We start from the raw sequence: 23,926 nt of genomic DNA, 5'->3' as shown, positions 1-23,926 counted from the left end.
TATGAAGAAGGTTGTTTGCACTGGAATGTTTATAGCAGCTCAATTCACACTTGCAAACATGTGGAAACAGCCCATATGCCCTTTAACACATGAATGGATTAATAAACTGTGGTGTATGTGTACCGTGGAATACCACTCAGCCATAAAAAGGTGGAGATTTTGTAAGAACCTGGATGGATTTAAAGAACACTCCTAAAGTAAAGTGTCACAGGAATGGAAAAACAAGCATCTCACGTACAGAATACTAAATCAAAACTAGTAGATTAACAACTACACGCTCATGTGAGAGGCAAACTCAATTACGTTCAAGAAGGAGGGGGGGGGAAGGATTTGGCAAATTCCCATCCTGAGGGAGCAATGCACAGGTATATGGCAGACTTCCTGGGTGAAGGAAACCACTACAATTGGCACTTTTTTTTTTCCGAGACAGAATCTCACTTTGTCGCCCTCGATGGAATGCCGTGGCGTCACAGCTCACAGCAACCTCAAACTCTTGGTCTCAAGCGATTCTCTTGTCTCAGCCTCCCAAGTAGCTGGGACTATAGGCACCTGCCGCCGGCCCAGCTATTTTTTAGAGATGGGTCTTGCTCTTGCTCAGGCTGGTTTTGAACTCCTGAGTTCAGGAAATCCACTGAATCCTTGGCCTCTGGCGTGAGCCACCACTCCTGGCTTTACAACTGGGACTTTACCTTATAAATGTAAACAGTGTAACCTAATCCTGAGCACCTTCATGCTAATCTGAATTCTTTTTTTATTTTTTTTTTGAGATAAGAGTCTCAAGCTGTTGCCCTGGGTAGAGTGCCATGGCATCACAGCTCACAGCAACCTCTGACTCTTGGGCTTAAGCAATTCTCTTGCCTTAGTCTCCCTAGTAGCTGGGACTACAGGCGCCTGCCACAATGCACAGCTTTTTTTTTTTTTTTTGGTTGTAATTGTCGTTGTTGGGCAGGCCCAGGCTGGATTCCAACCCACCAGCTTTGGTGTATGTGGGTAGCATCCTAGCTGCTGAGCTATAGGTGCTGAACCTATCTGAAATTTTTTTAAAAGGCTGAAAAAAATTTTAAAAAGGAGAAGGCTGTATTTGCCCCTCTATCTGTGGCTGATCTTTACTCTGAATCCTGGAACTCAGTAGTTAAGAAGCCTGACTCTGACAAACCAGCGTGAACAAGAATCAGTTAAAGCTCCAAGAACATAGAACAAGTTTCTCTTTATTTGCTTATTTTTTTAAGACAGAGTCTCACTCCATTGCCTTGGGTAGAGTGCCACGGCGTCATAGTTCACAGCAACCTCAAACTTTTGGGCTTCAGCAATCAATCCTCTTGCCTCAGCCTTCTGAGTAGCTGGGATTCCAGGCGTGTGCCACAATGCCTGGCTAGTTTTTCTATTTTTAGTAGAGATGGGAGTCTCACTTTTGCTCAGGCTGGTGTTGAGCTCCTGAGCTCAGGCAATCTACTCGCCTTGGCCTCCCAGAGCACTGGGATTATAGGTATGAGACTCCGCACCTGGCCAAGTTTCTCTTTTAGAAAAGCCTGCTTTCCTGGGTTTTTCTCAGGGCTCTTAGCCCTGGAAGCCCTCGTTGCCCAGTTTCATGGAAGAGACACTGGCCTGAGAAGCCAGGAGATCAGTTTTCTCACCTCAGCTCTGCTAGAACTCTGGTGACTCAGCTTAGTTAACTTCACTTGGCCTCCTACAATGAGTGGGCTACAATAGAAAGTTATAAAAAACCTTTCAAACTGTAACAACTTTCTGTGTGTTGTTCACTTTCATTTCAACACACAAACATGGCCATCTGTGTTGTCTTTTGTAATCTACCTGCTAATAGATTTTACAGCTCCTTAAAGCCTGGAATCCTGTCTTTTACATCTTTCTACCTCCTAAAATATCTAGCAGAGTACTTTCCACATAGGACATGCTTTTTTTTTTGAGACAGAGTTTCACTTTGTTGCTCTGGGTACAATGCTGTAGTGTTATAGCTCATAGCAACCTCAAACTCCTAGGCTCAAGCAATTCTCTTGCCCCAGCCTCCCAAGTAGCTGGGACTACAGGTGCCTGCCACAACGCCCGGCTATTTTTTAGAGACAGGGTCTCGCTGTTGCTCAGGCTGGTCTTCAACTCCTGAGCTCAAGCAGTCCACCAGCTTCGGCCTCCCAGAGTGCTAGGATTGCAGGTGTGAGCCACCACACGCAGCTTCATAGTACAGGCTTTAAGGATGTGTTTGTTTTTTTGGTAGTGTACCAAGGAACCCACGTGGGTGGGGCCTATTGATGATGACTTTTGTGAATATTCCAGAACTGAGAAGCACTTGTAACAATCCTGACTGTGATGGATATGTGGGAAAACCAATCAAAGTGGTCCGCGGACCAGAAGGCGATGAATGGTGTGGCAGTGGGGAGGGAAAGCAGATTGCTGTTCCTTTTATGTACAATAAAGGAAAAGTAGGGCCTTAAGACAAAGGATTTGCTCATCTTCCTTCACTCTTGGAATTTGGCACTTGCCTGTGTTCATAAGCCATCTCCCTGATTTCTGCCTTGTTTTATGTATGGCATGAGGGCTTTTGGAAATTGGATCATAGTCAGTCAGTACTGAACTAAAGCATTTCTGACCTCAGAAACACCCCAGGCACGTTACCTGTCAGGTCACTGGAGTTTGGACTCCAGCCGGATGTGAGATGTTTTAATTTGTTGCGGGGGTGTGTGTGTGTAGATATTTCGCAGGGACCCATATCTTGTGTGTATAAGTGTATGCAGTTGTGCGTGACTTCACACTACACATGCTTTGGAAGTTGCTACGTTATTCACACAATTAACGGACACTTTCTTGTTTATAAACGTGGTAACAACTTTAAGCTTCTTATTCTCACTGAAAGCAAGTTCTTGGGGTTGTAGAGTGTAAAACTTTTCCCCAGCTGGTCTGTCAGCTCTGGGCTGACAGATCCAATGAAACAAAAAATTTAAATAGCGCACACACACACAAGAACATTATTTTACCCTACCTCAGAGATGGGTGTACGTATTGTTCATTGGTCTGCCTTGAGAGAAGAGCCAGCTTGCCCTGAGATCATCAACTCTAATGTTTTTCAGAGGCATCCATAGTGCAGGTCATCAGAAGTAGGTATCAATCAAGTAGTCAATCAAAAGAAAGATTCCTCCAGTCTCTCAAGGTAGGGAAATAACCCCTGTTTGGGTTTTTGGAAGGAATGGAAATTGGGAATTAGGTTTCCCATGTGGAATCCGTCTAGACGGGTGCTGTCACCTCCTGGCCATTGGTAACTCTGATCATCTTTGTCCTGTCTCCTGTAGCTTGGAATTGCACTGGGCTTCCTGATTCCACCTGTTCTGGTACCCAACATCAGCGACCGGGACAAGCTTGCCTACCACATCAGCATCATGTTTTACATAATCGCTGGTGTGGCCACTCTCCTTTTCATCCTCGTTGTGATCGGTAAGGACCATTAGTAGACTGGTCAGTGGGTGCAGGGAAGCAGGGGGCTTCTGCTGACTTTGGTGGGCCCTTGTGAAGGTGCTCCAAGACACCACAGACATTTGCAGAAAGTGGAGATTGGGCTTCTTACAGCCTTCAAATAGCCTAGCCTGGGAAGTTGCCCTTGGTACAGGACTAGCTGGTCCTGTGTACTTTTTCAGTGGCTCAGGAAAGTTTTAATTGTAATTAACTAGTTCCCGAATCCTGTCTCATCAGAAGTAATGGATAGATGGCGGGTCCTCTTGATGAAATTCCAGTGAACGCCTACAATATCACAGTCATTTGCTAGCCTCATCTCATTTAGTCCTCAGTAGCCCTGTGAGTGCCGAACCATTATCAACCCTGTTTAACAAAGGGAAAATGAGACTTAAGGGAACTTGACTTAAGCTATTCAAGATTAGATAGCTAGTAAGTGGAAGAGATTGGATTTAAGTGTAAGCTTGTCTAACTTTTTTTTTTTTTTGTAGAGACAGAGTCTCACTGTACCGCCCTCGGGTAGAGTGCCGTGGCGTCACACGGCTCACAGCAACCTCTAACTCTTGGGCTTACGCGATTCTCTTACCTCAGCCTCCCGAGCAGCTGGGACTACAGGAGCCCACCACAACGCCTGGCTATTTTTTTGTTGCAGTTTGGCTGGGGCTGGGTTTGAACCCACCACCCTCGGCATATGGGGCTGGCGCCCCACTCACTGAGCCACAGGCGCCGCCCAGCTTGTCTAACTTCTTACACTTAACTCTCTGAAAAACAGAACAAATTGACCCACAAACTCTAATAATCTCATAAATTAACCTGACAGTACTTGGGAATCATGTTTCTTTAATGTTTTTCTTTGAAAAATTATAATAATATATGCTCTTTATGAAAAGAATCTATACCAAAAAGCATAAAGAAAAGAATGACCATTATCTGTGTACAAGTTAATCTCAACCACCAACCTCAGATAACTACTACCAATATTTTGTAGGCGTGTAATTTACTCATTGAGGTATTTGGTAATAGAACTTTATATCCTGTTTTTTCAGCTGAGTGATGTCATTAAGATAAGGGCTGTGATAAATTCAGAAACAGCCTGGTAGAGGTTTATATTTTCAGCTCATCACCTGTCTAAAGGTGAACCAGCTTCCTTCTTGATAACTGAACGCTCCACCTGAAGTGTTGAGGGTTTCATTCCGGTCTGCTGGCCCCACCTCCCGAGTCAGACAGTTCTGTCCTTGTGTACCTCAGTCAGCTGTTCTCACTGTGTCATTTCCTCCCTGGAGTCAGGATGAGAAAGGGCTGCCTGATGGCTTTTCAAAGCTGGCAGAAGAATGTCTTAGACAGAGGTCTTACTGCTCCTGGGGAGGTAAGAAACAAGGGAGCTGAAAATGAGAGTAAGGAAGGATGATGTAGCCAGGGCCTGTCAGCCAGACTTTGAGTTTCAGATTGTAATGTGTCTGACTCTAAAGTCTTATGTGTGTAGCAGATGAAGGCCTGCTCCTGTGCAGTTGAAAACTTGGAGGTAGAATGGTTCTATGTTTTGGCATTTTATTATCAAGCACAGACAGTACCTAATTGAATAAAGAACTGAAAAATCTTATCTAAATTCTGGTTTGTGGTTTTCAAATCCTTAAGCCGACACCTGCTGATGCTGAGATAAGTAAGCCTCTTGCCTTTTCATTCTTTCCCCTGGTGGAAGGGGAGGTGAACAGGCAAGACAATGGATGAGAGGCTCCCAAGGGGTGGAAAATATTCAGGATTATTTCCAAAGAAGGAGGAACCAGGGCTCTGAAGTCTGGGCTAGGGCATTTTCTGAGCGGGGGGGCTGCTTTGATGTGCCAAGAGAGTAAACCTCATTTCCAGAGCTTCCTCACTGGGGGTGGGCTACTGAACTTTTGGGAGCATTCTCAGGGGAATGGGGAAGCTATGTGGTACTTGCTTGAACACAGTAGAGAGACCTATTTAGCCAAACAATTAGTTAAACTGATCTGTCCCCACCCCCAGAGAACTGGATGGCAGTGAGTGTAGTCAAAATGGTCACAACAGTCATACAGAAAACAGAATACAAATGGAGTGGTTTTCCACTGTTTCTCCAGCCTTCGAATCAGAGTGTCCCATTCAGGAAAAGCATATGGTAATCTTGTCAGGCAGAGGGCTGATTCTCTGAGAAACGAGAAATGGAATCCAGGTTTTCCTGACAGAAGAAAATCCTTTCACTTATTCAGGGGAAATTTATTCATTTCCCCTGCATGTCTGTGTGCCAGGCTCTGTGCTAAGCGTGGACAACACAGTCTTTTCCGCCTTGGGAGCAGCTCTGGCTCAGAGCCATTAATGGGGCTCACTAATCTCAAAGCTTCAGCTCTTGCTTCTGTTCCACCCATGGGTTGCTGGTATATTTTTTCATTGCTTTGCAATAGGTTCTGTTCTGGTTGTGATGAATGCCTTGATCTTTGACCACTGCCTGGGAGGCCCAGTGATTTCAGTCTTCTAGAGGCCATTAAGAAAAAGTAATCAAAGGTCCATTCACATGGCCCGGCGCCTGTAGCACAGGGGTTACGGTGCAGCCACATGCACAGAGGCTGGCGGGTTTGAGCCAGTCTCGGGCCAGCTAAACAACAACGACAACTGCAACAAGAAAATAGCCCTGCTGGGCTGCGCCTGTGGCTCAAAGGGGTAGGGCGCTGGCCCCCCATATGCTGGCAGGTTCAAACCCAGCCCCAGCCAAAAACTACAAAAAAAAAAAAAAAATAGCCCCACATTGTGGTGGATGCCTGTAGTCCCAGCTACTTGGGAGGCTGAGGCAAGAGAATTGCTTAAGCCCAAGAGTTGGAGGTTGCTGTGAGCTATGATGACACAGCACTCTACTGAGGGCGACATAGTGAGATTCTGTCTCAAAAAAAAAAAAAAAAGAAAAAGAAAAGAAAGGTCCATTTTATTCAGCTTCAAATAATGAGAAGCAGTTCAAAAGAGGAAGCTGTGTTCGGGAATCAGTGTTTCCTCTGGCAGTCTTAGCTCCTTGCCAGATGAGGGAGGCAGCTCTTGTGCCTGTGGAGCAAGCTCTGCTGGGGTGGGACCACAGGAATTTGTAGTCATCTCTGTTTCTTTCTTTTCAGTATTCAAGGAGAAGCCTAAACATCCCCCCAGCAGAGCTCAATCCCTGAGCTATGCCTTGGCGTCCCCTGATGCTTCATACTTAAGTTCCATCGTCCGGCTCTTCAAAAACCTCAACTTTGTGCTGCTTGTCATCACCTATGGTAAGGTACAGGTGTGTCCAGGAGCGCACTCAGCCGGGGGACGTGAGAGGACAGGCCTGATCTATCTCTGTGTCTTATTCTTTCTAAATCCCAAGTTGTTGTTTAGTGTCCCTCAGAGGAACCGGCTATGCCCAGGGGCCTTTGCATATGCTGGAAAACTCAACTAGGAGATGATTCTTTCCCACACCAGCTTATCTGACAAAGGCTCATTGGTCCTCCAGTTCTCATCTTAGTATCACCTCTACAGAACAGTATTAGGCAACTTTCTCTTTTTTATTCTGCTATTCCTTACCACATCTTTCAAACTTAGCATGTTTTTAAAAGCCATCTCTAGGTCTACCTCCCCACTAGACTGAGCTCTTTCAGAGTGGGGATTTAGTTTTCCATCTTTTGGTTCCTCAGCAGTGGCCAGCTTGAAGTGGACGCTGTAGTGATTGTTGCATGGATACATGAGTGAATGCTCAGATGAGTCTTGCCGTGTGAAGCATTTCACAGCCAGTTCTGTCTCTGTTGGTAGCATTGGTTTCTTTTTTTACCTGAATGCGCAATACCCCTTCCCTTTCATTTTGTTTTCTTGGCTTTTGGCAAGATAAATTTGAATCTTTATGCTAGTGTGTTGGCTTGCCTTACCAGCATAGTGCTTTTTATATCTTCTTCTTTTTTTTTTTTTTGTAGAGACAGAGTCTCACTTTATGGCCCTGGGTAGAGTGCCGTGGCCTCACACAGCTCACAGCAACCTCCAATTCCTGGGCTTAGGCGGTTCTCTTGCCTCAGCCTCCCGAGTAGCTCGGACTACATGTGCCCGCCACAATGCCTGGCTATTTTTTTGTTGCAGTTTGGCCGGGGCCGGGTTTGAACCTGCCACCCTCGGTATATGGGGCCGGCGCCCTACACACTGAGCCACAAGTGCCGCCCTATATCTTCTTTCTAACCTTTAATAAGGGTGATGAATCAGACAAGGGAAGGACAGAGCCTCATGGCATTCCATTAAAAAGTGTCCTGCAGGGCGGCGCCTGTGGCTCAAGGAGTAGGGCACCGGTCCCATATGCCGGAGGTGGCAGGTTCAAACCCAGCCCTGGCCAAAAAAAAGAAAAAAAAAAAAAAAGTGTCCTGCAGATGAACACGAGTTGTTAATTGGTACTCTCCGTCAAGCTGCTACAGATCCACCCAACTGTATTGCTATTTAGCCTACATGTGACCATTTGATCCACTGGTTAAAGTTTGATTAAAATCAAGAGTTAACAAGTATATAACATACTTAATAGCTGTACAAAACATAGAAATAAGAATGCTTTGACTTAACTTATTCTTAGTGAAACCACAGTTGGCTATGACCTCGTGTTTCCTATAGGCTCAAAAAACATTTTGGAACAACCAAGTGATCACACACACACACAAAAGCAACAACAAAAACCATTGTTTAGTAACAACAGCATTTACTATGTGCCAGGTACTTTTCATGTGTGATTTTATTGAATGTCCACTAATTATACCCAAGTGAGGAGACTAGATAACTAGACCAAGGTCACACAACTTTTAAGTGGCAGAGCTGGTAGTTAAATATAAATTCTTCTGGTTCCAAAGCTTGCATTCTTGATGCCTGTTCTGTAATTGCCTGTATGTCTTCCTAGAATTGTGCCAGGGTTTCGTTTTAGACTTATCAATGTGCTTATCTGCTGAGACATTAGAAAAGAGGTGGTGTCATCCCCATAGAAAAGCAATTCTGTTTTTTAGGCTTACATAAAAGTTGGGTGAACTCTCAGCTGGAACAGCTCTTTTTTTAAATTTTTTAAGTTAAAAAAATGTTTTTTTAAATTTCCAGTTAATAAGAGTGTACATACAATTGGGCCACATTGCTTGCATTTGTAAGGCAAAGTCTAAGTTGTAGCTATGGCCTTCACACAGGGAGTGTGCCATGGAACCACACATTGTTCCCTCTGGGAAGGAACCCACCGACCCCCTCCTCCCCGCCCCCCTTCTTGGATTCAATTGAATTTTTCTCTCATGTGAGCAAGTCATTGTTTACCTACAGGTTTCAAATTGGTATTGAGTAAATGTGATGCCTATCTTTTCATTCTTTGATACTTTACTCAGGTGAGTGTTCTCCAAATTGGAATAGCTCTTGATAACCAGATTAGTCTTAAAGGTCCCAATTCTTCATTTCTCATTCCCTCCAGTTTTTCAGTTCTCTCTGAGTATGTCTCTGAATTTGCCCATAATATAAAGACAAAGTTTCTAAAACTTAAGAGATGTCCAACTAAAGAAGTTTAGAGTTGCCCATCACTGGGAGGTCTTTAGCCTAGGTAACCAGACACTGGGGAGAATGTTGTAGGGAATCTCAGGCTCTAGATCAGTGGTTCTCAACCTTCCTAATGCCGCGGCCCTTTAATATAGTTCCTGTGGGTCGCAACCCACAGGTTGAGAACCGCTGCTCTAGATGGATAATGAAACCTGATGGCCTCTAGGGTCCCTTCCATGACTCTGAGAACTTTTTCTTTTACTTGAAGTTAAATATTGATTGCATTGACCTCTGCCCACCATAAACCTTATTGCATCTGATAACAGAGTATTTGAAGCCTACCTCAGGGATTCTAGGACAGATGAGTGGCTAGTAAATGTTTTCTGTGGCTGAGGATGGTGATAGTGGTGATAACTGGGCAGTGGTCCCATTCCAGAGGTTGTGGTCTTCAGTGCTAGGGGTGGATAAAGGCAGGGCTAGGCTACTGACCCATGAAAGCAAGAAAGAAACCCAACATGTACTAGGGATGTTGTTGCTATTGGTCATTGAGGGGCTCAACTCTAGGCCATATTGCAGGGAATGAAGTAACTCCTCCTTTTCTCTTGCTTAGATAGCGTGTAATCTGACAGAGTAGTTTTAATCCTGTACTTTTGAATACTCTTCCTTATCTATGTGGTTAAATGACAACACAGGAAAATCTGGTTACTTAGGTGGCCTGTAATATGGCAGAGTGCTTTTAATCCTGTACTTCTGAACACTCTTCCTTATCTATGTGGTTAAATGACAACACAGGAAATAACTAGGAAAGCACTTCTTTTTTTTTTTTTTGTAGAGACAGAGTCTCACTTTATGGCCCTCGGTAGAGTGCCGTGGCCTCACACAGCTCACAGCAACCTCCAACTCCTGGGCTTAAGCGATTCTCTTGCCTCAGCCTCCCGAGCAGCTGGGACTACAGGCACCCGCCACAACGCCCAGCTATTAGGAAAGCACTTCTTGAATCATGAAGTAAAGACTTAGAAAATCTGCTCCTCCATAAAAGCAATAGGAACACTAGCAGAAAGTATCAAATCAATTTTTTCAGAACTCTTAGCCAAAGTCTTGCAACAATACAATTGACATTCAAGAAAAATGGCTGAATGTCGGTAAGAATAGTGGGCTTTATGTTGTAACTTGTCCTATTCCAATCCCCTTCTCTAGGCTCTGCAGTAACCTAACAACCAGCTGCCTTGTATCTATAGTAGCTGTGACTGCCAACTAATTACCTGGAGGGAGCAAAATAAGTCTGGTGCTCCATCCCTGAGAATTACCATTATTCGACCAATCTGGGAGGTTCCTATTTACAGGACATTTGTTGGAAACAATAAGTAGCACTTCTTAATATTGCAGTTGTCTGAGGTGGCAATACCACTTGGGGCAAATAAGAGGCTGGCCAAAAATCTTGAAAGGAAAATCTAGACAATGTTGAAAACTTCTTACATGTTCTTAGGTACTTGGAAGTCTATTTGCATGTGTAGAGCTATGCACATGCTCAGGGAAGACCTGAGAAAGCCCTAAACCCTCACCTCTGCCTGACCTTGAGGCTCTGCACAAGCAGGAAGTGAAGGCTAAGGCAGAGTTGTCAGCTACCTGCTGGAGCTTTGAAGGTGAGCCCAATATATACAGTTCCTTAGTAAAAGAGGGAGACTTAAGGAATTAAAGCAGCAGTCCCCAACCTTTTTGGCCTCAGGACCAGTTTCATGGAAGATAGTTTTTTCATGAGGGTATGAGGGGATCTTATGGAGGCAGAGCTCACAAAGTGATGTCAGCAATGGGGAGCAGTGTAAATACAGGTGAAACCTCCCTGGCTTGCCTGCTGTACTCATCTGCTATGTGGCCTGGTTCCTATAGGCCACCAAACAGAACAATTTTGGTACCAGGGACCAGTTTCAGTGAAGAGAATTTTTCTTTTTTTTTTTTTTTTTGTAGAGACAGAGTCTCACTTTATGGCCCTCGGTAGAGTGCCGTGGCCTCACACGGCTCACAGTAACCTCCAACTCCTGGGCTTAAGCGATTCTCCTGCCTCAGCCTCCCGAGTAGCTGGGACTACAGGCACCCGCCACAACGCCCGGCTATTTTTGGGTTGCAGTTTGGTCGGGGCCGGGTTTGAACCCACCACCCTTGGTATATGGGGCCAGCGCCTTACCGACTGAGCCACAGGCGCCGCCCGAGAATTTTTCTTTTTTCTTTCTTTTTTTTTTTCCTTCCTTCCTTCTTTCCTTTCTTTTCTTTCTTTCTTTGACAGTCTCACTCTCGCTCTGTCACCTGGGTAGAGTGCCATGGTGTCCGAACCTCAAACTCTTGGGCTCAGGCAATCCCCTTGCCTCAGCCTCCTGAGTAGCTGGGACTACAGGCACCTGCCACAATGCCCAGCTAGTCTTATTCTATTTTTAGTAGAGATGAGGTTTAGCTTTTTGCTCAGGGTTGTCTTGAACTCCTGAGCTCAAGTGATCCTCCTGCCTTGGCCTTCCAGAGTGCCAGGATTACAGTCTTGAGCCATCATTCACAGCCTGGAAGAGAATTTTTCCATGGGCCAGAGGATGGGGGACATGGGACAGGAAGTGGAACTCAGGTGGTGAAGCTGTGCAGTCCAGTTCCTAACAGGCCACAGGCTGGTACCAGTTCATGGCCCAGGATTTGGGGGCCGCAGCATTAAAGAAAATCTCTGTCCAACCATTAACTAAATTAATTACACACAGGGAACAAAAGCAGTTCACAGACACTATGCCTGAGGAATCTAAGACATTGGGCATAGTAGAAAAAGATTGCAAGTTGATTATTATAAATATGTTCAAAGAATTAAAGGAAACCACATCAAAAGGATTAAAGAAAAGTTTGAGAATGATCTCTAAAGTTTATAGGTCATATAAAGGCAACATTGGGTACTTACTCCAACTGAGAATCTTTGCTTTCTTCTCCCTCTTTGTCCAAGTGAAAACAAACAAAACAAGAACAAAAACAACAACAACAACAAAACCCTCTATAAATCCAGCTAAATGCCTTCAAATCTCCCAGAATTTCTCTAAGTCTCCCAGTCCCTCTCCAGTTCAGGTTGGGCATTGAAGAATGAAATGGTTCATACTTTTTACATTGTACTATGGTGTGCATATTTTGCTGTGAATTACATGCACTTAAGAGTACATAGCTGGGGATCAAGCAGACGATAGCATTTCATGGGCACATGTACTGAATGTTGGTAGACGTGTCTTGGCATAAGAGCCTTGAGCTCTGGTTCCATGAGTTCAAAGCTGGCTCAGAAGGAAAAGGAGGTCTCAGTTTTGGTGTTAGCTCAGTTTTGGTGAAGGAGAGTACCACCTTCAACCCATTCTATGCCCATCCTTCATCTCTCTAATACTCCGCACCGCAACCAGAAAATGGTAATAACATTTATTTCCCATTGGAGTGCTCTGAACGGAAGTGAAAGCTTTTAATACAATTGGGAGTAAAGACATAGCATGCCTCTGAATTGCTATTGCATTGGTAAACTTGATGATTTCCAACATTGTTTCCTTGGTGTGAACTAGATTTCACCAAGTAGTAGTATTGTATTTGTAACAGTTTCCAAGTGGGTCTTCCCGTTGCTGAGTCAGAGCTGAGGTGCAGTGACAGTTGAGGGCCTTGGAGGAAATCCAGCATCCCAGTGCCCCAGTGTTGCCAGTCTTTCCTCCAGTCTTTCAGCCACACTCTTAGAGGCAGGGGTGAGAGGTAAAATAAAAGCTATCCAGTTAATTCTGAATTTCAGATAAATAAGTACTTTTTAGCCCTGTGCAATATTTGGGGGCATATTTATACTAAAAAAGTTTAGCTCTTTTCTGGCTGGAACCATGGAGGGTGTTGAAGAGAAGAAAAAGAAGGTTCCTGCAGTGCCAGAAAACCTTAAGAAAAAGCGAAAGAATTTCGCAGAGCCTGAGGATCAAGCGTCTGAGAAAGAAATGTGCCCAAAAGATGCTTCGAAAGGCAAGGAGTAAGCTTATCTATGAAAAAGCTAAGCATTATCATAAAGAATACAGGCAGATGTACAGAACTGAGATTCGGATGGCTAGGAGGGCAAGAAAAGCTGGCAACTTCTATGTACCTGCAGAACCCAAATAGGCATTTGTCATCAGGTTCAGAGTTATCAATGATGTGAGTCCAAAGATCCGAAAGGTTTGCCAGATCTTCAATGGAACTTTTGTTAAGTTCAACAAGGCTTCCATTAACATGCTGAGGAGTATAGAACCGTATATTGCATGGGGGTACCCAAATCTGAAGTCAGTAAATGAGCTCATCTACAAGCGTGGTTATGGCAAAATCAGTAAGAAACGAATTGCGTTGACTGATAACAGTTTGATTGTGCGATCTCTTGGTAAATATGGCATCTGCATAGAGGATCTGATTCATGAGATCTATACTGTTGGAAAACGCTTCAAAGAAGCAAATAACTGACGGCGCCTGTGGCTCAGTGAGTAGGGCGCCGGCCCCATATGCCAAGGGTGGCGGGTTCAAACCCAGCCCCGGCCAAACTGCAACAACAACAAAAAAATAGCCGGGCGTTGTGGCGGGCGCCTGTAGTCCCAGCTGCTCGGGAGGCTGAGGCAAGAGAATCGCATAAGGCCAAGAGCTAGAGGTTGCTGTGAGCCGTGTGACCCTACGGCACAGTGAGACGCTGTCTCTACAAAAAAAAAAAAAAAGCAAATAACTTCTTGTGGCCCTTCGAGTTATCTCCGCGGGGTGGAATGAAGAAAAAGACAACCCACTTTGTAGAAGGTGGAGATGCTGGTAACAGGGAAGACCAAATCAACAGGCTTATTAAAAGAATGAACTCAGGTATCTACCCTGATTGTTTTTGTAATCTGGTCAGTTAATAAGCAGTGACTGCTTTCAAATTTAAAAAAAAAGAAAGTTTATTCACTTGTTTGGAATTCACATTTAACTGAGTGTGTTGGATCACCCCCCCACCCCCCAAATCTGGCAATGTGATTTAGAGGGGAGGAGAGGCAGGGGTTGAGTTTGTGTTTGATGTTGCTGAAATGTCACGGCAATAAGAAACTACCACCCCCTTAGTACAATCAATACCCTCCCTCCTTCAAGTTTGGCAATGCAGAAAGACTCAGGACTAGAGCCGCAAATTCCACCAGTCTGCCAGCATCTGGGACAGGGTGGGGCTTGTGATGTGTGCAGTGGGGTTGGGTGGGGCAGGAAAAGGAGCTTTTCTTTGGCCACCTTCTCTTCGTGTCCCTGGGTCTTGAATCACATGCCCTCCTCTAATGTCCTTTCATCCATGGCATAACAACTGCCACGTTGAAAAAAATTGTCGAAAAGGCTCCTGTTCTAGAGAATGTCCTCGAAGGGAATACCTTTTCCATGTTCTTCCCCAGCTCTGGCTCCAGCTATGAATAATCTTCCTGTGTGTCTGGTGTTTGAACTCAGAGCCTCAACTTGTGTATCCCAAGATTCACCTGCCCTTGGGGCTGTCAAGTGTTTTACTGTTGTCCCACCTGCACGGGCCCAGGGAGGGGGCTCTGTGCCCTCTCCAAGATCCTGGTCTAAGAGCAGGTATAAAACCCTTCTGATTCCTGGGAGGTTTGCTGAGGTCAAGCTGGCACTGTGAAACAAGATTTTACTATAAACTCAGGAAAGATAAAAGAGTAACACAGAGCATCCAGAACCCAGAGATACAATCTGGGATCCTGTTTCTCAAGCTTCCCTGAGGACAGACGCCTCTGAAGTGCTTGACTGAATGTGACTATAGATTTCCCTGCCTCTCTTCTGAAAATTCAAGTTCAGAAAGTCTGGGCTGCACCCTGGGAACCTGCTTTTTGACCATTATCGGAAGCAGCTGTGTCATGGGTCATTTTCCTGGTCTTGAAGCCTCTTCCTATCTCAGCTGCCTCCATGCTAACCCCGCCTGGGGCTGGTCTTCTATCTTCTGTATTCCCTAGGCCATTTATTCCCAAATTCCAGAGATTTTAAGAAATGCCTATGATTTTTGTTGTTGCTGAAAATGGAGATTCCTGAGCCCCATTCCAGGAGATTCTGATTCGGTAGGACTGGGGTAGAGTCCTAAAATCTGCATTTTTAAACTTTAAGGAATTCTAACATCAGTAGACTCTTGACCACTATTGGAAAAAATATTGTTCTTGACAAAGGGAGGATACTCATGGTAATATCGGAGCCCTTTCGGCCTTCCTAAGCCTTCCTTCTCAGCATCTGGTATTTCTTCCAGGTGACTGATCCCAGAAATAACCAGGATGTGCAAGAGAGATCATATTTTTTGGTGACCCTGAGAGCCCAGGTCGTGATAATAAGATGGAATTACTCAGGCTAGGGCTGACACGACATAGCCCGTCTGCTCAGTGTAGGTCCTATGAGACCTTCAGCTCATGTCTTTCATTCTTGTTGTTTTGTACATGAGCTTCAACCTAAAAATGTATATCTTGAGTAGTTTGGGGCACTTGATTTAGGAGATTAGCCTTTGACTTGGAAATGTTGTAATAGGTCATGAGTTGCCGATTACTATTTATTATTAAGATACGGGTTAATATGGTTTTTGCTTTTGAACTTTTATGTATAACACTATGGTTTTGGAAATGGAAGAGCAGGACAGTCTTGGAGAGGCTACTCTCACTGTTCTCCAGAATTGCTGGCTTTCTGACAATAATGTAGCTTATTGGACCTAATCCCCATCTCTGCATTTGGCGTATAGGGACAGGCGGCCAGACCCTCTTCATCAGTTACAACCCAGCAGGCTCACCTCGCCCAGGCTACTCAGAACCTGCATATAACGTGGTCTCTTGTTATATTCCTGAAGGACGTGCTCACACACAGGGTCTTCCACATGGGATGCTCCTGGTTTGGGCAGTGGGGAGGACTTGTGCTGGATGACTGTGCCTGGCAACCTTTGATGATGTGGGGAAGGGACCTGTAGGTTGATGATTGACTCAGAAAATACGCATTAAGTTCCTAATTCCTCTTAGGGTGGGACTGCAGAAACAATGGAAAATGTTGGCTGCCTTCCAGGATGAACCTGTTCCCTTCCTCCCTTTCTAGTCCCCTCCATTCCCCCTGTCTGGCTGGCAGAGGGAATGGCTATTGGGGAACCATGCTGGTGGAGCTGAGCCAGCACCTCCAATTTGGTCTCTCTCGGAAAACCACCTGGAGGGCTTGTTTAAACACAGATAGCTGGTGGGGTGGGGGTGGGATCTCTGCTGCAGTAGGTCTGGGGTGAGACAGACCACATTTGGGAACTATTTCACTAAAGGACCGTGCCCCAGAAAAACCACTCAGCTTTAGTAGGATGTTGTCAGACTGCTCAGGACTCCATCCCCTAGGCCTTTCTTAGGGTCTTGAAATTGCTGGTGTATTTTTTGCTCCCAGTCCTTCTGGATGCTTTTCCTCTGTTTCCTGTGGGTCCTGCTCTCTTTGTTCATCCCAGTTGGGGCCCCAAGCTGAGAGCAGCTGTTCTACCTGAAGCTGAGCCTGACTTGGAACATTCCTTGCCTGTCAGCAGTGCCAGGCTAGGACAAGAGGCCTAGAGAGGGGAGGGAGGAGCAGGAAGAGGGGAGGAGGCTGTTTTCTTTCTTCTCGTCTGTCCCTAGCTCCACCTCACCCTCCCTTTTCAGGCACATGTCTCCTTCCTGGCCCTCTTGACTTGGGAATGGAGTTTGTCAGGGACTAAGTGTGTGGTATGAAGGTTAGACAGGTGTGCTTGCTGAGCAGGACTTGCTGAGATCTCACCGTCATCAGACTGATGGCCCTGGTGACATCTGGTGACATGACTGTGTTTGCAGGTCCCCTGTGGCCCTGTGCTGCTCAGGGTCTGCATTGAATCCAACCTTGTTGCAATCCCTGGGGTGACCTATTGGCAGGAGCTGGGACACAAGAATATTTTTCAGTGACCCGAGTTGGGGAAATATTTATTTTGAGAATCAGCTCAGTGAGGCTATCAAGTAGAGTAATTAAGATCAAGAATCTGGAGCCACAGGGCCTGGGTTCTAACCCAGCTCTACAACTTAATACCTATGTGATCATATAGCAGATTCTTTCCCATTTTGCATGAGAACTTGACCTTCACTTAACTTTGTATCTAGTACCCCTGGGAACCTGGTAAAGGGAGTACATCAAGTACATTTATACAATATTGCTTATGATAAAAATGACCGCTTATGATAAAAGTGGGCAGGGAGACCTATTCATATCTGGTAAGAAGCCATTCTTTGTGCGTCCTTCAGTACAGTGACTCTTGCTGGCTTGTCACCTGTGAACACTCTGAAAGCTATGCCTGTGGAGTTGTTGCAAACAATAGTGGTACCTGCAAGGCAGTAAACCAGGGTGGTTGCCATATAGACCTTTTCTTATAACTTCATCATCATCTGGAGGCCCAGGAGAATAGCCTCTGGGTGGCCTGATGGAACTCCTGAGGCTCCCCTGCCCCTAAGCTGTGTGTCCTCTTTTAGACCCTTTCCAGTGAATCTAACATCAGGGGTGCCAATGGTAGTCTGAGCCTCAGTGTTTAAAGTTTAAAGACACCTGGTGGGCATTATGGATGGCTGTATTTGTTTTTTTGATTTGTTTATTTTTTAGCTCTGTGCAGTTTTCTTATCTGTAAAATAGGGATTATACTGATTACCTATGAGGGTTGTTAGAAAGATTGTAAATTCTATAGAACAGTGTCTGGTAGGTGAATATGTCCTGCCGCCATCGCCATCACATCGCCATTGCCATTGCCATCACCATCATTGTTATTGAAGGAGAGGGCAGGAGGCTTTTTCTCCTTTGGGTCAGTTCCAGTCTCATCTCAGCTACTAACTCACTGTATGGCATTGGATAAATGACCTCATTCTCTAAGGACACAGGGTTGTACAGTATATTCTAGGTACTCCATTTATTTGATGAGTGAGTTGATAAAGTAGGAGAGTCAACTAAATGTTCCTTAGGGTCTCTTCTAGGTTCACAGAATAGAGAAAGTTGGAGGAGAAATGGAGGGAAATTACCTGCAGAGGGGGTGGTGTCAGGGGTTAGAAGTCTGAAGTAGAATAAAGAGAGGATGGGGTACCAAGGGGGAAGGGGAGGGGTCCAGTACTCCTCCTGACCACCCATAGATCCAGCCACAGCTTATTAGAAGAATGTGGATGATTCTGGCTTAAGAGTATTACTTACACAGCCTGTTTTCCAGGGCAGGTCAAAGGGATCAGAGGGCAGCGTATATGGCTAAGAAAAGGTTAAAAGGGTTACTTTTGCTTGTTTCTAAGTATTTCTTTGAGAAGAACTGCAGAGTAGCCTCATGCATTCCTGTATTTTTCTTCTTTAGGACACCACATTGAGTGGCAGTGGGGACGAGGACTTCTGACCTTCCTAACTCCAGGTGGGGGGAGAAGTCAGCAGTGGCCCCAGGAGAAGGCTGACCCTAATGTTGTATTTCTCCCTCCCTTCTTCAGGTCTCAATGCTGGTTCTTTTTATGCCTTGTCCACTCTGCTGAATCGTATGGTGATCTTGCACTACCCGGTAAGGGAGCTCCCTGAGCATGCTGGGCCTGGAGATAGTATTGTTTCTAGGTCTGTCTTGGCAGGAGCTGGATGGATGGTTAACTCTTGGCTTCCCTCCCCTTCCCCCCAGTTCTAGGCACCGGGATATGGCAGTGTGCTTATGGGATTTGGAGGGAGTTAGCCCTGGGTTTCAACCCTAGCTTCGGAAGTACTAAACTGTGTGATGGTTTGACTATGTGGCAAGCCAGTTAGCATTTCTTGAGTTCTCATTCTCTTTTCTGCAAAAGAAGCATAATGACTTCTTGCAAAATTATTTTTAGGAATGTAGTAAATAATATCAATGTGTATGTATATAATTGATGCCATATTTATTATATATGATATACATAAAGTCTGTAGCATGGGGTTCCTGGTAACACAGTTGGTAAATGTATCTATATAATTGTGTGTGTGTACATGTATTTTTATAGCTCATATTTCTGGAAATATTTCCAAAACTAGTGAGGGCCGGATGCTGGGGATGAAATACTGAGTGTTCCAGAGTCAGAAATTCCTAGGTCCAACCTCTTTTTGAAAGAATTAGGATCTCACATTTGCGGAGGTGGTAGGCCATTGTGGCTAAGTGTTCCAGTTTTGGAGTTGGATAGGTCTGCGTTCAATCCTTACAATTTAATATATGCCTTCTATGCCTTGGGCTAGAAGGTTAGTCTCACTGGGCCTCAGTTTTTCATATGTAAAATTGGGAAGACTGTTTCCTAATCTTATGATAGGAAATGTGAGTATTAAATGAGATAATGATGTAAACTCTTAGGCCTGGTGCCTGGATGATAGTAAACACTCAAAAATATATAAATATTATTTTCCCATTCCTTTTGGAATGGACAGCCAAAAACCTAAGACTGGGATATTTGGACATACATATTTTGATTTTAATTTCCCCATCAGTGGGAATAATGAGAATAAAGGAATAAGAAATAGAAATAAGGATAAATAAGACAGAAGACTTTCCCTAAAGGTACATTTTACAGAAGACTTTCCCTAAAGGTACATTTTATTTTTTAAATCTGGCTAAACATGATTCTAAGAACAGAATATGGTTTATGCCTGTCAGGTCACCTTCTAGGATCATGCATACTCAGCCAGGGGTATATTTTTGGGAAAAGCCATGGGCCATTTTCATATAGGCCACTTTGTCCTGATATTTTCTGAATATTGACTGTAATGGAGCCCAAGTTACTTGCCTTTGCCTCTTTGGCCCACAGGGACTGCACTCTGCAATCTTGTCCCATTGCTGGGTGTTCTTTGGGGTTGTGGTTTCCTTTCTCAGGGTGAAGAGGTGAATGCTGGAAGAATTGGCCTGACCATCATCATTGCAGGAATGCTTGGGGCTGTGATTTCGGGTATCTGGCTGGATAGATCCAAAACCTACAAGTAAGTGACTCTTCCTCTTGGGTTGAGAATTGGGATGCATAGTTTGAAATGACATATTGATTAGCAATGTGGCTCCAAAGCCTCCACTGCTTGAGTGGTCAAGCAGGCTGTTCAAATTTATCTTGTCTCACTTCAGTTTCACCATTTATAAAATGAAGGAAACTATACCTTCCTTAAGATAGATCCTCTGGGGATCTTAGGAAGGTGAGAGATAGTGGTGGCTTATGTGAAGGCCTTGTGCAGTTTCTTTCCCATCCTTGTTCTCCAAATACCTTTGTGAAAGGGGCAGATGAGGGAGAAATAAAAATGAATGTGAAAAAATTTCAGCAATTGGAAGTTTATAGAAACCCCAAAGAGTGGAGAGGAGGAGATGATTTTATTGCCCTGTTCTGTGGCTTCTTGAGAACCCCATGTGGTTAGCCATGGTCCTCTCTACTTACTCCAGTTTGCAGCATATATTATCTTGCAGTTATTTATACCTTGTTGGTAAATATTGTGATGTACTTTAGACCTGAATGCCCAATGCATTTCTAAGAGCCTAGAGCCGTCTTAAAAGGTTTTTCGTGTATGCCAGGCCAATCCAGGATGCTTATTAAAAATATGGATTCCTAGAAGGGGGTGGAGCAAGATAGCTGAATAGAAACCTTCAGCGATTGCCCCTTCCCATGACCACCTAATTTAACAACTATCCACGTAAGTAAGCACTTTCAGAATAACCAAAAATCAGGTGAATGATCATATGATCTGGTTTTAACATTATATCAAGGAAAGGCACTGAAAAGGGCAGAAAGACAGTCTTGCATTGCCTATGCCACCTTGCCTCCATCAGTGTCATGCCAGTGGAGACAGAAGCTGTGTGTCCAGGAAGGACAGTAAAGTGATTATGGGACTTTGAGTTAAAGCTCACAGCTGCTATGGCACAAGGGAACACAGACTGGGTGAACTCCACTGGTGTCCACAGAACAGCATTTGGACCAGGCCAACCAGTGGGAAATCTTCTGCCTCGAGTTCCAGCAGACTAAGAGCAGCCTGAAGCCTAGACCAAATCAGTAAGGTAAGAAGGCTGCAGTCCGTGGTCAAGGGCTATGCTGGCTTGGAGCCAGTGGACTTGGGGTGCACATGACCCAGTGAGACATCAGCAATTAGGGCAAGCCAGTTGTTGTTTAAACCCCCACCCACCCACCCCCCCGCCAACCACAGGCACCATGGCTCAAGGAGAGTCATCTTCTTTCATTTGAGGAAAGAAAAGGGAAGAGCTCAAAGAACTTTGCTTTGCAACTTGGGTACCAGCTGAGTAGACTGCTGGTCTACCAAGCAGACCCCTGAGGCCTTTGAGTCCAGGCCTTAGTTCCTGGATGGCCATTTTTGGACCAACCCTGGTCCAGAAGGAAACATACTATCTTAAAGAGAAAGACCAAGCCCTGGGAGGACTCATCACCTGCTGACTAAATAGTCCTTGGGCTTTGAACAAACATCACAGATAGCCAGGCAGCAGTCACCTGGCTTTAGGTAAGACTGAGCTGGCTTCAGGTGTGCCTGGTGTTGGTGGCCATGAGGGAGTGCCCACGTCCCTCCTCTCCTAACTCCAGCAGCCCAGCAGAGAAAGTGAGGGAAGTGTGTGTGTGTGTGTGTGTGTGTGTGTGTGTGTGTGTGTGAGAGAGAGAGAGAGAGAGAGAGACACTTTACCTGATATTCCAGGGAATTCTCTTGTAGCTTACCTAAGTTCACCAAAGTGGTACCAGCAGGAGTCTACGAGAGTCACAACATTATTGAGCTTTGAGCACTCCCATTGCTGATATGGCTGCACTACCAAAGATTTAGACCACAGCACTCAATTCCCTTTGAATACCTGGAAAGCCTTCTCAGGAAGGATGGGTTCAAACAAGCCTGGACTGTGAAGATTAAAATAAATACCTAACTCTTCACTGCCCAGACATTGATGAACATCCATGAGGATCAGGAACATCTAGGATGACGTGACTTCTCCAAATGAACTAAATAAGGTACATTGACCAGCCCTAGAATGATAGAGATATGTGACCTTTCAGATAAAGAATTCAAAACAGCTGTCCTGAAGAAGCCCAGTGAATTTCAAGACAACACAGAAGGAATTCAGAAGCCTATCAGAGAAATTTAACAAAGAGATTGAAATTTTAAAAATCAAGCAAATATTCCAGAACTTAAGAATTCAATTGACAAACTGAGAAATGCATCAGAGTCTCAATAGCATAATTGACCAAGTAGAAGAAAGAATGAGTGAGCTTAAATATAGGCTACTTGAAAATACACAAAAGAAAAATAGGAAAAAAAGAATAAGAATGAAACATGTTTACAAGCTCTAGAAAATAGCATCAGAAGGGCAAATCTGGTTGGGTGTGGTGGCTCACACCTGTAATCCTAGCATTCTGGGAGGTTGAGGTGGGTGGATGGCCTGAGCTCACAGGTTCAAGACCAGCCTGAGTAAGAGCAAGACCCCGTCTCTACTAAAAATAGAAAAATAAGCTAAGTGTTGTGGTGGGTGCCTGTAGTCCCAGCTACTCAGGAGGCTGAGGCAAGAGGATCACTTGAGCCCAAGAGTTTTAGGTTGCTGTGGGCTATGACACCATGGCACTCTGCCCAGGGCCACTGAGTGAGACTCTATTGCCCTGGGTAGAGTGCCATGGTGTTATAGCTCACAGCAACCTCAGTGACACTCTGTCTCAAAAGAAAAAAAAAAAGAGCAATTCTAAGAGTAGTTATTGGCCTTAAAGAGGAGGGAGAGAGAGAGATTTTGGAGTAGACAGTTTGTTCAAAGAAATAATAATGGAGAAATTTCCAAACCTAGAGAAAAATATCAATATTCAGGTGCAAAAGGGTCATGGAACCCCAAAATGATTTTATCCAAACAAGTGTACCTCAAGGCATTTAATAATGAAGATTTCAAAGGTCACAAATAAAGAAAAGGTTCTAAGGGAAGCAGGAGAAAAGAAAGAAAGAAAGGAAAGAAAAGAAAAGAAATAAAGGAAAGAAGGGGAGGGGGAGGGAAGGGAAGGGAAGATGGAAAGAAAGGAAAGGAAGGAAGGAAGGAAAGAAAGGAAAGAGAGAGTGAGAGAAAGAACGAACGAACACAGGCAGGAGAGAGTGACATGACATACTCAAATATTAAAGGAAAAACCTTAATCCTAGAATATTATATCTTACAAAAATACCCTTCAAACATAAAGGAGACATAACGACTTTTCCAGGCAAACAAAAGCTGAGGGATTTCATCAACACTAGACCTGTCCTACATGAGATGCTAAAAGGAGTTTGTCAATTGGAAAGAAAAGGACATGAATAAATAGGAAATCTGAAGGTATATGAGAGCTGTCCAGGCATGTAATGTGAAAAATAGTATCAATAGTGGCTGGATACTTTCTGGGCAGCCCTCGTATAGCTCACTGGTAACTGTAAGGACACAAGTAAAGAATACTCTATTGCTGCAACTGTGGTGTATAAACCACTTATATCCTGGGTAGGAAGACTAAAAATCAAACCTATCAAAAATAACAATGCCTTTTTTAGCTGGGCGTTGTGGTGGGCGCCTGTAGTCCCAGCTACTCAGGAGGCTGAGGCAGGAGAATCGCCTAAGCCCAAGAGTTGGAGGTTGCTGTGAGCTGTGTGACGCCACGGCACTCTACAGAGGGCAATAAAGTGAAACTCTGTCTCTACAAAAAAAGAAAAAATAATAATAATAAAAAATAAATAACAACGCCTTTTTGAGAGAGAGATAGTATGAATAGGGATAGAAACAACAAAAGTTAAAATGTATGGGGGGGGTGTTGTGGATAGAGTTAAAGGGTAGCATTTGTGTTAGACTTCTCTTTGCCTTTTTATTTGTAAGCAGAGTTGTCATGTGTTTAAAATAATTGGTTATAAACTATTTTTTGCAAGCCCTTTTATTTTTATTAGTTTTATTTTTTTATTAAGTCAAATACACATAGATCATGAATACATTCATGCATATGTGGAGTACAATGTGCTGATTTTTTTTAAACAATCTGACATGGTCAGATCAAACCAATCA

General features: G+C 44.3%; 1 protein-coding gene and 1 pseudogene across 3 annotated transcripts in view; both read left to right on the top strand.

Moving 5' to 3' along the window:
* The window catches only part of FLVCR2 (FLVCR heme transporter 2), an 83,971-nt gene that overhangs the window by 39,243 nt on the left and 20,802 nt on the right, over positions 1-23,926 (top strand). For all 3 annotated transcript variants that reach the window (XR_008382288.1, XR_008382287.1, XM_053601046.1), the window contains 4 exons: positions 3,300-3,441; positions 6,570-6,710; positions 18,402-18,469; positions 19,778-19,881. Coding sequence is in view for 1 of the 3 variants with exons in the window: in XM_053601046.1 (XP_053457021.1) it covers positions 3,300-3,441; positions 6,570-6,710; positions 18,402-18,469; positions 19,778-19,881 (455 nt within the window). In the remaining 2 variants the exon portion in view is untranslated. The remainder of the gene's footprint in view (positions 1-3,299; positions 3,442-6,569; positions 6,711-18,401; positions 18,470-19,777; positions 19,882-23,926) is intronic.
* Positions 12,515-13,464, top strand: LOC128593216 (60S ribosomal protein L7-like; annotated as a pseudogene).

This window comes from Nycticebus coucang, chromosome 9 (assembly GCF_027406575.1).
Source record: "Nycticebus coucang isolate mNycCou1 chromosome 9, mNycCou1.pri, whole genome shotgun sequence".
Lineage (NCBI taxonomy): Eukaryota > Metazoa > Chordata > Mammalia > Primates > Lorisidae > Nycticebus > Nycticebus coucang.
This window is presented reverse-complemented; position numbering and strand designations above follow the sequence as displayed.